This window comes from Salvelinus fontinalis, chromosome 1 (genome assembly GCF_029448725.1).
Source record: "Salvelinus fontinalis isolate EN_2023a chromosome 1, ASM2944872v1, whole genome shotgun sequence".
Lineage (NCBI taxonomy): Eukaryota > Metazoa > Chordata > Actinopteri > Salmoniformes > Salmonidae > Salvelinus > Salvelinus fontinalis.
Genome location: NC_074665.1, coordinates 77450494 through 77465493, shown reverse-complemented (window position 1 = coordinate 77465493; position 15000 = coordinate 77450494). Strand labels below are relative to the sequence as shown.

Genomic DNA, 15000 nt, shown 5'->3' with positions numbered 1-15000 from the left:
AGAGACAGAGAGACAGAGAGCTAGGGAGAGAGACAGATAGCTAGGGGGAGCTAGGGAGAGAGACAGAGAGCTAGGGAGAGAGACAGAGAGCGAGGGAGAGAGACAGAGAGCGAGGGAGAGAGACAGAGAGCGAGGGAGAGAGACAGAGAGCGAGGGAGAGAGACAGAGAGCGAGGGAGAGAGACAGAGAGCGAGGGAGAGAGACAGAGAGCGAGGGAGAGAGACAGAGAGCGAGGGAGAGAGACAGAGAGCGAGGGAGAGAGACAGAGAGCGAGGGAGAGAGACAGAGAGCGAGGGAGAGAGACAGAGAGCGAGGGAGAGAGACAGAGAGCGAGGGAGAGAGACAGAGAGCGAGGGAGAGAGACAGAGAGCGAGGGAGAGAGACAGAGAGCGAGGGAGAGAGACAGAGAGCGAGGGAGAGAGACAGAGAGCGAGGGAGAGAGACAGAGAGCGAGGGAGAGAGACAGAGAGCGAGGGAGAGAGACAGAGAGCTAGGAAGAGAGACAGAGAGCTAGGGAGAGAGAGAGAGAGCTAGGGGGAGAGACAGAGAGCTAGGGGGAGAGACAGAGAGCTAGGGAGAGAGACAGGGAGCTAGGGAGAGAGACAGGGAGCTAGGGAGAGAGACAGTGAGCTAGGGAGAGAGACAGGGAGCTAGGGAGAGAGACAGGGAGCTAGGGAGAGAGACAGGGAGCTAGGGAGAGAGACAGAGAGCTAGGGAAAGAGACAGAGCTAGGGAGAGAGACAGGGAGCTAGGGAGAGAGACAGAGAGCTAGGGAGAGAGACAGGGACCCATGCTTCCGTTATCATTAATCTGCAATAAACAGGAAACAGGTGTGGAAGGAAGTGGACGACTGTATCAGTCAGAGGGAGAGATAAAAAAAGAAAGACAGTGATAGAGGTAGAAAGAGATGGAAAGAGGAGAACAGAAGGAAGGATGAGGCTGTGTGAACTGTCCTTGCTCCGATGTGTGTAACTCTCTCTCATTTTTATGACCCCCCTTCTCTTACCCAAACCCCTAACCTCCCCAAACCCCGGCCCTCCTGTCTCACTCATCTCTCCCCTCATTTCCTCTGGCTGTACCTCTGAATCGTCTCCCTCCATCTTATCCCGTTACAGGAAAGAGATAGCAGGCATTTCAGCTGCCCAGGAGAGGGGGAAAATGAGAAGGGGAGAGGAAAGAGAAAATGAAGTAGGAGAGGGGAGAGAGGGGAGAGGAGAGAGCGAGATGGGGGGAGATGAGAAACCACTGGAGTTTGAAGAGCATCACTCTGGCTCCATCAATGTCAAAGATGCTCCTCTTATCCTCTACCCCGTCTGTCTAGCTGTCTGTCAGTCAAACATTCAATATAATCCCCCATTGATAAAGGAATTTATATGTTTAAAGTAATGAATAAAGTATTCCACCCTGAAACTGTATAACTGTGTGAAATGTATTAGAATTATAAGGCTATAATAATGTGTTAGAAGCATAATTCAACAATGTGTGTGACTAGGCCATTGTGTTACTATTTTGCAATATGAGCTGGGTAGACATTCAAGGACAACTGAACTGTCGACTTGTGATAACGATGAAACATGTTGCAGAAGGGTGATAAACAATGTATGTGAACTTTGGAAAAATACAGCCCACCTAAAGAGAGGTGGAGTTTCTACTGATGTGAGTTCGTGTGTGTGTGTGTGTGTGTGTGTGTGTGTGTGTGTGTGTGTGTGTGTGTGTGTGTGTGTGTGTGTGTGTGTGTGTGTGTGTGTGTGTGTGTGTGAGGTATAAAAGGCTATGTGCATTGTATGATTTTCAGAGTACTCTCTGAATAAAGGATTGATCTATTGCAGACTGGGGGCATAGTCTAATTCTTCATTAACCAGGGTCTTACAAACCTCTGGGAATTGGTCAAAGTTATAAAATCGTTCAGTTAGAACATTGGGATAAAAATTCTCGTGACACCCATTTATCTGCGGTTCCATCTTTCTTTGTTTTAAGATTGCTTTGACCTTTTGGCTCTTGGTCTCTCTACTCTCACCAACACTGACATCAAAATGTGATCTTTGGAGTTCGAAGCATCTCAGACTTAGAACTGAATAGAATAGCTGACTCAAGGAAGGAACATTGTAATATGGTCCATACCGTTCAGTAAATAAGCCATGTCAGGATGGATTCCCAAGACGGCTCTCTTGTCAGCTGCAGGGGGAGGAGGGGCATGCTTGAGGGTGGAGTCACTGGCTGAGATTGACACCGTGGTGAAGGTGCTGACCAGCAAGATGCCTAACCCAACCCACAACACCAACTATAGAGAGAGAGAGATGTTGGTCAGTGATGAGGTTAGTCGAGATAATGGATGTACAGTTGAAGTCGGAAGTTTACATACACTTAAGTTGGAGTCATTAAAACTCGGTTTTCAACCACTCCAAAAATGTCTTGTAAACAAACTATAGTTTGGCAAGTCGGTTAGGACATCTACTTTGTGCATGACAAGTCATTTTTCCAACAATTGTGTACAGACAGATTATTTCACGTATAATTCACTGTATCACAATTCCAGTGGGTCAGAAGTTTACACACACTAAGTTGACTGTGCCTTTAAATAGCTTGAAAAATTCCAGAAAATTATGTCATAGCTTTAGAAGCTTCTGGTAGGCTAATTGACATAATTTGAGTCAATTGGAGGTGTACCTGCAGATGTATTTCAAGGCCTACCTTCAAGGCCTACCTTCAAACTCATCTTTGCTTGACATCATGGGAAAATCAAAAGAAATCAGCTAAGACCTCAGAAAAAAATTATAGACCTCCACAAATCTGGTTCATCTATGGGAGCAATTTCCAAACACCTGAAGGTACCACGTTCATCTGTACAAACAAAAGTACGCAAGTATAAACACCATGGGACCACGCAGCCGTCATACCGCTCAGGAAGGAGACGCGTCTGTCTCCTAGAGATAAACGTACTTTGGTGCGAAAAGTGCAAATCAATCCCAGAACAACAGCAAAGGACCTTGTGAAGATGCTGGAGGAAACAGGTACGAAAGTATCTATATCCACTAGAGGTCGACCGATTAAATAGGGCCGATTTCAAGTTTTCATAACAATCGGAAATCGGTATTTTTGGGCGCCGATTTGCCGTTTTTTTTTTTTTTACACCTTTATTTAATCTTTATTTAACTAGGCAAGTCAGTTAAGAACACAGTCTTATTTTCAATGACGGCCTAGGAACGTTCTGCCTTCAGGGGCAGAACGACAGAGTTTTAACCTTGTCAGCTCGGGGGATCCAATCTTGCAGCCTTACAGTTAACTAGTCCAATGCTCTAATACCTGATTACATTGCACTCCACGAGGAGCCTGCCTGTTAGCGAATGCAGTAACCTAAGGTAAGTTGCTAGCCAGCATTAAACTTATCTTATAAAAAACAATCAATCAATGACTGTCATTGCTCCAATGTGTACTTAACCATAAACATCAATGCCTTTCTTAAAATCAATACACAAGTATATATTTTTAAACCTGCATATTTAGCTAAAAGAAATCCAGGTTAGCAGGCAATATTAACCAGGTGAAATTGTGTCACTTCTCTTGCGTTCATTGCACGCAGAGTCAGGGTATATGCAACAGTTTGGGCCGCCTGGCTCTTTGCGAACTAATTTGCCAGAATTTTACGTAATTATGGCAACATTGAAGGTTGTGCAATGTAACAGGTATATTTAGACTCATGGATGCCACCCGTTAGATAAAATACGTAACGGAATAAACGTTTTGTTTTCGAGGTGATAGTTAGTTTCCGGATTAGTCAAAGGTATATGGTTTAGAGAGAAATAGTCGACGCGTTATAATTCCTTTAATAACTTGCGGCTGAACTTGAAAGGGGTTCCTTCGTTATTTTACCGTTCATGTCTTCCATAGAGAATGTCTTGATCTACTTCAAATAAGGTCTGTGTTTCGTGCAGGCTTAAACCGCCTCGACGTTTTGATACCCGTGTAAATCTCACTAGGATAAGGTAACGTTTGTCAACAGATTTTCATAAATCCACTCTACAATTTTTTTTATCTTCGCTTATATTTAGCCAATATTGATCAGAGTTACCTTGTCCTATGGATATCTACACAGTTATAAAATTGGCACAGTGGTGTAAGCCTACACAAAACACAGACCTTATTTTAAGTGAATGTAAAAATATCCTATGGAATAAATGAAGGAACCGCTTTTCAGATTTTGCTAGAAGGTGTCATGGGAATTATGACTCGCACTTTGGTTGTCAATTCTTACCATGCCCATTATTAAAATAGGATTTCCTGCATATAGAAATTTAAGTTTTTGTTTTCAACATTCATCACAGGTAACTTAAACTCTATTTTTATTAAAAAAGTTGAGAGTATTTGTCACCTAAGCAGACTCTTCAGTATCATTGTCACTTCAGAGCTGTGTGTGTGTATTTATGTGTTATATTAAGTTCAAATAAAAGTTTTCATTCAGTATTGTTGCAATTGTCATTATTACAAAAATGTGTGTGTGTGTATGATATATATATACACTGTGGCCTGCTGGGGGTCATTTTGCAGGGCTCTGGCAGTGCTCCTCCTTGCACAAAGGCGGAGGTAGCGGTCCTGCTGCTGGGTTGTTGCCCTCCTACGGCCTCCTCCGCGTCTCCTGATGTACTGGCCTGTCTCCTGGTAGCGCCTCCATGCTCTGGACACTACGCTGACAGACACAGCAAACCTTCTTGCCACAGCTCGCATTGATGTGCCATCCTGGATGAGCTGCACTACCTGAGCCACTTGTGTGGGTTGTAGACTCCGTCTCATGCTACCACAAGAGTGAAAGCACCGCCAGCATTCAAAAGTGACCAAAACATCAGCCAGGAAGCATAGAAACTGAGAAGTGGTCTGTGGTCACCACCTGCAGAACCACTCCTTTATTGGGGGTGTCTTGCTAATTGCCTATAATTTCCACCTTTTGTCTATTCCATTTGCACAACAGCATGTGAAATTTATTGTCAATTAGTGTTGCTTCCTAAGTGGACAGTTTGATTTCACAGAAGTGTGATTGACTTGGAGTTACATTGTGTTGTTTAAGTGTTCCCTTTATTTTTTTGAGCAGTGTATATATCTATATAAAAAAAAATCTAATAAAAAAAATCGGACGATTACTCGGTAGCGGCTTTTTTTGTCCTCCAATAATCGGTATCGGCTTTTTTTGTCCTCCAATATTCGGTACCGGCTTTTTTTGTCCTCCAATAATCGGTAACGGTATCGGCTTTTTTTGTCCTCCAATAATCGGTATCGGTATCGGCGTTGAAAAATCATAATCGGTCGACCTCTAATATCCACAGTAAAACGAGTCCTATTTCGACATAACCTGAAAGGCCGCACAGCAAGGAATAAGCCACTGCTCCAAAACCACCATAACAAAGCCAGACTATGGTTTTCAACTGCACATGGGGACAAACATTGTACTTTTTGGAGAAATGTCCTCTTGTCTGACGAAACAAAAATATAACTCTTTGGCCATAATGACCATTTGGAGAAATAAAGGTGGATGCTTGCAAGCAGAAGAACACCATCCCAACCGTGAAGCATGGGGGTGGCAGCATCATGTTGTGGGGGTGCTTTGCTGCAGGAGGGAATGGTGCGCGTCACAAAATAGATGGCATCATGAGGGAGGAAAATGATGTGGATATATTGAAGCAACGTCTCAAGGCATCAGTCAGGAAGTTAAAGCTTGGTTGCAAATGGGTCTTCCAAATGGACAATGACCCCAAGCATACTTCCAAAGTTGTGGCAAAATGGCTTAAGGACAACAAAGTCAAGGTATTAGAGTGGCCATCACAAAGCCCTGACCTAAAGCCTTAGAAAATGTGTGGGCAGAACTGAAAAAGCGTGTGTGAGCAAGGAGGCCTACAAACCTGACTCCGTTACACCTGCTCTGTCAGGAGGAATGGGCCAAAATTCACCCAACTTATTTTGGGAAGCTTATGGAAGGCTACCCGAAATGTTTGACCCAAGTTAAACAATTTAAAGGCAATGCTACCAAATACTAATTAAGTGTATGTAAACTTCTGACCCACTGGGAATGTGATGAAAGAAATAAAAACTGAAATAATTAATTTCCTCTACTATTATTCTGACATTTCACATTCTTAAAATAAAGTGGTGATCCTAACTCGACCTAAGACTAGGGAATTTTTACTAGGATACTAGGAGTTTAAATGTATTTGACTAAGGTGTAAGTAAACTTCCGACTTCAACTGTATGTGTGTGTGTGGTACCTGTGCGGTGAGTCCATTCTTCTGGATCTTTCTGTAGATGAGGGCAGGGCAGATGAAGCAGATGAGGGAGCCCATGGTGGCTCCAGTCAGACCCAGGATGGTCTCCACTACAGAGGGAGTAGCATAGACAAACATTAAGTCACACAATCCACTTGCATGGCTAAAGTCACATACTGCCAGTGTACCACATGGGTCTACGTGTCGGCCAGGTAACAATCCTCATTCTACTCTTCCACGCTCCTCTTTCTCTCCACGTCTTCCTGCACCTACTCAACTTTTTCCAGACAGACAAGGACATGGCTAAGCCTTCCTGTTCAATCAGAATCCCCATGGCCCCGTTCCAACCCATCTGGCCCATGGCCCCGTTCCAACCCATGGCCCCGTTCCAACCCATCTGGCCCATGGCCCCGTTCCAACCCATCTGGCCCATGGCCCCGTTCCAACCCATCCGGCTCATGGCCCCGTTCCAACCCATCTGGCCCATGGCCCCGTTCCAACCCATCTGGCCCATGGCCCCGTTCCAACCCATCTGGCCCATGGCCCCGTTCCAACCCATCTGGCCCATGGCCCCGTTCCAACCCATCTGGCCCATGGCCCTGTACCAAATGAAGCAGAAACCTACCCCCCTTAATCTAATCTAGCACAAGCTAGCACACTTCCATACCCTGTGTTTCAAGCCAGTACCAATCTCTCCTCCTGGGAACCCAGGCCATATTGTGTGCCTCAGATTTAGTGTCCGTTTCCCCTCTGAGTCCCCCCATCCCCCTTTCACTCTATTAGCCTGATTAGGTACACACACACACACGCTGGTGTGTGTGTGTGTCCCTACCCAAACGCAACCCTAACTAATAGCCTTACCACATAAGATGAATAAAACATGCAAACTAACCCAAACCTCTAGATCGTTACAGAAAACACACAACTTACAGAGACCTCTAAAGAACAAGTGTGCGTGCGGTGTGTGTGTTTTGTGGGGGGGCTATGAGCCAGAGAGGGTGTGTGTGTTTTGTGGGGGGGCTATGAACCAGAGAGGGTGTGCGTGTTTTGTGGGGGGGCTATGAGCCAGAGAGGGTGTGTGTGTTTTGTGTGGGGGCTATGAGCCAGAGAGGGTGTGTGTGTTTTGTGGGGGGGCTATGAGCCAGAGAGGGTGTGCGTGTTTTGTGGGGGGGCTATGAGCCAGAGAGGGTGTGTGTGTTTTGTGGGGGGTCTATGAGCCAGAGAGGGTGTGTGTGTTTTGTGGGGGGTCTATGAGCCAGAGAGGGTGTGTGTGTTTTGTGGGGGGTCTATGAGCCAGAGAGGGTGTGTGTGTTTTGTGGGGGGTCTATGAGCCAGAGAGGGTGTGTGTGTTTTGTGGGGGGTCTATGAGCCAGAGAGGGTGTGTGTGTTTTGTGGGGGGTCTATGAGCCAGAGAGGGTGTGTGTGTTTTGTGGGGGGTCTATGAGCCAGAGAGGGTGTGTGTGTTTTGTGGGGGGGCTATGAGCCAGAGAGGGTGTGTGTGTCTGGGTGTCTGAGAAGGGAGAATAATAGCTCTATAAAAGGTGTGATTTAAGGAGTGTGTTATCCTCTCTTGGGTACGTGAGACGTTAGCGTCCCACCTCTTCAACAGCCAGTGAAACTGCTGGGTGCCAAATTCAAATACAGAAATACTCATTATAAAAATTCAGAAAACAAAACATATTTTACATAGGTTTAAATATTAACTTGTTGTGAATCCAACCATGTCAGATTTTTAAAATGCTTTACGGCGAATGCATACCTTACGATTATTTGAGAACATAGCCCAGCAGACAAATCATTACAAACAGTAACCAGCCAAGTAGAACAGTTACACAAGTCAGAAATAGAGATAAAATTAATCCCTTACCTTTGATGATCTTCATATGGTTGCACTCAGCAGACATTCATTTACTCAATAAATGTTCCTTTTGTTCGATAAAAACTCTTTATATCCAAAAACCTCAGTTTTGTTCACGCGTTTTCTTCAGTAATCCACAGGCTCAAACGTAGTCAAAACAAGCAGACAAAAACTCCAAATTGTATCCGTAAAGTTCATAGAAACATGTCAAACGATGTTAATATTCAATCCTCAGGTTGTTTTTAGCCTAAATAATCGATAATATTTAAACCGGACAATAACGTCGTCAATATAAAAGGTAAACAAGAAAATGCACTCTCTCGGGTCGCGCGCATGAAAAAGTTCTGTGACACTTTAGGGTCCACTCATTCTAACAGCTCTTACTTCCTAATTTTTCAAAATACAAGCCTGAAACAATTTCTAAAGACTGATGACATCTAGTGGAAGGCATAGGAACTACAATTTGAGTTCTAAGTCAATGGGTACTGTAATGGCATTGAATAGAAAACTACAAAACCAACAAAAAAAACTACTTCCCGAATGGATTTTTCTCAGGTTTTCGCCTGCCAAATCAGTTCTGTTATACTCACAGACACTATTTTAACAGTTTTGGAAACTTTAGAGTGTTTTCTATCCAAATCTACCAGTTATATGCATATCATATCTTCTGGGCCCGAGAAGCAGGCAGTTTAATTTGGGCATGCTTTTCATCCAAGATTCCAAATGCTGCCCCCTACCCTAGAGAGGTTAAGAGTGTGACATTCACTGAGTCGTAAACTCATATTCACACAGCCTGTGCTACAATACACGACACACGCACCTTAAAGACCTGCAGTCACACACACACAGTCGCACACACACACACCATTGGGGATGAAGATGCCTCCCAGCATGGTTCCGATGACGATGCCGAAGGTGATCATCTTAAAGCGCGTTGGAGGCATGTACACCCCTGCAGTAAACGTCCCATCCTTCTGCTGAGGGACAAAAACAGGGTAGAGAGAAAGATTCATTATAACAGTGTTGTACAGAAAAGCTCTTCCAGGTTAGGTAATTGTAATATCATATCACTGGAGACACATGGAGTGTGTCTCCGTGTGTTTGGATTTACTTTCCTTGTGGGGACCAGATAGTAAAACAAGGACAACAGTGGGTCCCCACAAGGAAACAGACTATTTTGGGTTAGATTCAGGGTTCGGGTTACAATTACAGTTAGGATTAGGTTTATAGCTCAGACACACAGGTGGGATTGTCAAACGTTTGCCTGCCGACAGTACTTAGCACCTCTGAATAGAGTGTCAGCAGTCAAACAAACGTGTGCGTGTGTTTGCGTGTTAGGGCTGGGAATTGCCATGGACCTCACGATACTTAGGTGCCGATATGATATGTATTGCGATTCTCACGATTCTATATGTATTGTGATTCGATACTGTGATTTTACTGCGATTGGATGTTCCAAATAGACTGCTCAAAAAAATAAAGGGAACACTTAAACAACACAATGTAACTCCAAGTCAATCACACTGCTGTGAAATCAAACTGTCCACTTAGGAAGCAACACTGATTGACAATAAATTTCACATGCTGTTGTGCAAATGGAATAGACAAAAGGTGGAAATTATAGGCAATTAGCAAGACACCCCCAAAAAAGGAGTGATTCTGCAGGTGGTGACCACAGACAACTTCTCAGTTCCTATGCTTCCTGGCTGATGTTTTGGTCACTTTTGAATGCTGGCGGTGCTCTCACTCTAGTGGTAGCATGAGACGGAGTCTACAACCCACACAAGTGGCTCACAAGTGCAGCTCATCCAGGATGGCACATCAATGCGAGCTGTGGCAAAAAGGTTTGCTGTGTCTGTCAGCGTAGTGTCCAGAGCATGGAGGCGCTACCAGGAGACAGGCCAGTACATCAGGAGACGTGGAGGAGGCCGTAGGAGGGCAACAACCCAGCAGCAGGACCGCTACCTCCGCCTTTGTGCAAGGAGGTGCACTGCCAGAGCCCTGCAAAATGACCTCCAGCAGGCCACAAATGTGCATGTATCAGCATATGGTCTCACAAGGGGTCTAAGGATCTCATCTCGGTACCTATTGGCAGTCAGGCTACCTCTGGCGAGCACATGGAGGGCTGTGCGGCCCCACAAAGAAATGCCACCCCACACCATGACTGACCCATCGCCAAACCGGTAATGCTGGAGGATGTTGCAGGCAGCAGAACGTTCTCCACGGCGTCTCCAGACTCTGTCACGTCTGTCACATGTGCTCAGTGTGAACCTGCTTTCATCTGTGAAGAGCACAGGGCGCCAGTGGCGAATTTGCCAATCTTGGTGTTCTCTGGCAAATGCCAAACGTCCTGCACGGTGTTGGGCTGTAAGCACAACCCCCACCTGTGGACGTCGGGCCCTCATACCACCCTCATGGAGTCTGTTTCTGACCGTTTGAGCAGACACATGCACATTTGTGGCCTGCTGGAGGTCATTTTGCAGGGCGCTGGCAGTGCACCTCCTTGCACAAAGGCGGAGGTAGCGGTCCTGCTGCTGGGTTGTTGCCCTCCTACGGCCTCCTCCACGTCTCCTGATGTACTGGCCTGTCTCCAGGTAGCGCCTCCATGCTCTGGACACTACGCTGACAGACACAGCAAACCTTTTTGCCACAGCTCGCATTGATGTGCCATCCTGGATGAACTGCACTACCTGAGCCACTTGTGTGGGTTGTAGACTCAATTTCATGCTACCACTAGAGTGAGAGCACCGCCAGCATTCAAAAGTGACCAAAACATCAGCCAGGAAGCATAGGAACTGAGAAGTGGTCTGTGATCACCACCTGCAGAATCACTCCTTTTTTGGGGGTGTCTTGCTAATTGCCTATAATTTCCACCTTTTGTCTATTCCATTTGCACAACAGCATGTGAAATTTATTGTCAATCAGTGTTGCTTCCTAAGTGGACAGTTTGATTTCACAGAAGTGTGATTGACTTGGAGTTACATTGTGTTGTTTAAGTGTTCCCTTTATTTTTTTGAGCAGTGTATATTGCTGCTGCAGAGGGACAAGAGATGGCCTACAGAGCTAAGCTATGAAGGTACAAGCTAGCGCAAAAATATTGTTGCAATATTGTCAAAAAGATACATCGTCAAAAATAATATTCTGATATCTAACGGTATCGACCCCCCCCCCCATCACTAGTATGTGTGTGTGTGTTGGTGTGTGTTAACCTGCATGTGTGTGTATATAGTCACCTGTTGTTCGAACAGCATGGTGTTGATGGCCTGTCTACAGGGCAGTATCATCATGGGAAAGCCCACCGCCACTGACATCATGAAACCCACCCGGATCATCTTAGTCACCAGGTTAGAAGGGAAGTTCATCAGAACGTTACCGGCTATGTCCTCCGTGAAACTGACGTAGCCAAAGAATCCCACCTAGAGAGGAGAGGATGGAAGAGTTCATAAGAAGCACAGGCAACATTTGGTTCATTCTGCTTTCCAACAGACACTGGGAATCAAATTCTACTTTCAGCAGAACAATAACCTAAAACACAAATATGCACTGGAGATGCTAACCAAGACAACTTCAAATGTTCCTGAGTGGCCTAGTTACAGTTTTGACTTAAATTGGCTTTAAAAAATCTATGGCAAGACTTGAAAATGGCTGTCTAGCAATGATCAACAATGTGCACATATTATACAATCCAGGTGTGCACAGCTCTTAGAAACTTACCCAGAAAGACTCACAGCTGTAATCACTGCCAAAAGTGATTCTAACATGTATTGGCTCAGGGGTGAGAATACTTATGGAAATTTGATATTTATGCATTTCATTTTCAGTAAATGTGCAAAAAATTCTAAAAACATCTTTTCACTTTGTCATTATGGGATATTGTGTGTAGATAGGTAAAAAAACAATGACAATTTAATCCATTTTGAATTCAGGCTGTAACAACAACATGTGGAATAAGTCGATGGGTATGAATACTTTCTGAAGGCACTGTAATACACACCTAAACCATCGTGCAGTATAGAACAATGTACTGTAATACACACCTAAACCACCGTGCAGTATAGAACAATGTACTGTACTACACACCTAAACCACCGTGCAGTATAGAACAATGTACTGTACTACACACCTAAACCATCGTGCAGTATAGAACAATGTACTGTAATACACACCTAAACCATCGTGCAGTATAGAACAATGTACTGTACTACACACCTAAACCATCGTGCAGTATAGAACAATGTACTGTACTACACACCTAAACCACCGTGCAGTATAGAACAATGTACTGTACTACACACCTAAACCACCGTGCAGTATAGAACAATGTACTGTACTACACACCTAAACCACCGTGCAGTATAGAACAATGTACTGTAATACACACCTAAACCATCGTGCAGTATAGAACAATGTACTGTACTACACACCTAAACCATCGTGCAGTATAGAACAATGTACTGTACTACACACCTAAACCATCGTGCAGTATAGAACAATGTACTGTACTACACACCTAAACCACCGTGCAGTATAGAACAATGTACTGTACTACACACCTAAACCACCCTGCAGTATAGAACAATGTACTGTACTACACACCTAAACCACCGTGCAGTATAGAACAATGTACTGTACTACACACCTAAACCATCGTGCAGTATAGAACAATGTACTGTACTACACACCTAAACCATCGTGCAGTATAGAACAATGTACTGTACTACACACCTAAACCACCGTGCAGTATAGAACAATGTACTGTACTACACACCTAAACCATCGTGCAGTATAGAACAATGTACTGTAATACACACCTAAACCACCGTGCAGTATAGAACAATGTACTGTACTACACACCTAAACCACCGTGCAGTATAGAACAATGTACTGTACTACACACCTAAACCATCGTGCAGTATAGAACAATGTACTGTACTACACACCTAAACCACCGTGCAGTATAGAACAATGTACTGTACTACACACCTAAACCATCGTGCAGTATAGAACAATGTACTGTACTACACACCTAAACCACCGTGCAGTATAGAACAATGTACTGTACTATGTGGCGAAGACGTCGAGATAGGTAGTGACATCATCAGCGTACACCACTCACCGTGATGTAGAAGGTGGTGACGACGTTGAGGGAGGTGGTGAAGATGGTGCTCATGCGTTTGATGGAGGGCTCGTCCAGAGTGTCGTAGGTAGGCAACACCTGCCTGTAAACAAACAACCAGCCCACAAACTACAGCTACCACATCAGACTGGACAAGAGAGCTCAAGTTTCAGGACAAACTTAATAGCTACTAGAAAAGTAAAGCGTCAAGACTTTGTGGATTATCAAATGTTTCAGGGGTCTTAAGATAATCATTTTATCAAAATCTAAAATATTCTCGGCAGAGAACAAGACAGACAAGGCAAATCATGAGGGTAAAAAGGTGAATTTTGTCTGATAGTTCAGATCTCTAGTCATTATAGATGATCAGATTGAAAAGTGAGGATCAGGGGTGCAATCATTTGTCCAATGATTGCACTCAAAACGGAAACAATTTGCAACGAAAATGAGAGTTCATATTGGACAAATTTAGGTAGGTCCCTCCCTGGTTTGTACCGTTTGGTTCAGTCTGGTTCCTAGTGAATACACCCCAGCATTTGTATCATATCACATTAAACACATGCTAAACAGATGTCATGGAGAGGACAGCTGATTTCACAAGAGGTCAGTTGTATTTCCATGAACTGGTAGGTAGAAGGGGTGAGAAAGACTTGTGTGTGTGCGACACAAGTGTGTGTGTGTGTGTGAGAATGAGTGGGCACTTTACTGCACTGTCTGTCAGTGCTGGTTATTATCTCTGAGAAACAAAGAGAGAAGGGTCTGTCTGTCATCGAGCAGCACTGTACCAGAACAGGCCAGCAGCACTGTAAAGCAAGCCTGTAAAAGGGGAACTTACAGGCCTTCTACTTTACACCTAGTGCTAGCCTGGATTTAGAGCATTATAAAGTTTCTTGGCAGTCTTTTTTGCACTAACTCGTGTGTGTGTGTGTGTGTGTGTGTGTGTGTGTGTGTGTGTGTGTGTGTGTGTGTGAGAGAGAGTGAGAGAATACAGTTACTGTGTCTCTACTGCATTCTCTCCCTCTCCTTCTGTCTGTGTGTGTGTGTGTGTGTGTGTGTGTGTGTGTGTGTGTGTGTGTGTGTGTGTGTGTGTGTGTGTGAGAGTGAGAGAGAGAGAGAATACAGTTACTGTGTCTCTACTGCATTCTCTCCCTCTCCTTCTGTGTGTGTGTGTGTGTGTGTGTGTGTGTGTGTGTGTGTGTGTGTGTGTGTGTGTGTGTGTGTGTGTGTGTGTGTGTGTGTGTGTGTGTGTGTGAGAGAGAGAGAATACAGTTACTGTGTCTCTACTGCATTCTCTCCCTCTCCTTCTGTGTGTGTGTGTGTGTGTGTGTGTGAGAGAGAGAGAGAATACAGTTACTGTGTCTCTACTGCATTCTCTCCCTCTCCTTCTGTGTGTGTGTGTGTGTGTGTGTGTGAGAGTGAGAGAGAGAGAGAGAATACAGTTACTGTGTCTCTACTGCATTCTCTCCCTCTCCTTCTGTGTGTGTGTGTGTGTGTGTGTGTGTGTGTGTGTGTGTGTGTGTGTGTGTGTGTGTGTGTGTGTGTGTGTGTGTGTGTGTGTGTGTGTGCGAGAGAGAGAGAGAATACAGTTACTGTGTCTCTACTGCATTCTCTCCCTCTCCTTCTGTGTGTGTGTGTGTGTGTGTGTGTGTGTGTGTGTGTGTGTGTGTGTGTGTGTGTGTGAGCGAGAGAGAGAGAATACAGTTACTGTGTCTCTACTGCATTCTCTCCCTCTCCGTGTGAGAGTGTGAGAGTGAGAGAGTGAGAGAGTGAGAGAGTGA

The 15000-nt window shown here is 44.7% G+C and overlaps 1 protein-coding gene across 1 annotated transcript in view; it reads right to left on the bottom strand.

Annotated features, from left to right (window-relative positions):
• Window positions 1-15000, bottom strand: part of LOC129862752 (putative sodium-coupled neutral amino acid transporter 10) — a 70094-nt gene that overhangs the window by 24032 nt on the left and 31062 nt on the right. Inside the window, 5 exon segments of the mRNA XM_055935065.1 lie at window positions 2122-2281; window positions 6252-6358; window positions 8972-9083; window positions 11340-11522; window positions 13223-13325. Coding sequence (XP_055791040.1) covers window positions 2122-2281; window positions 6252-6358; window positions 8972-9083; window positions 11340-11522; window positions 13223-13325 — 665 coding nt within the window.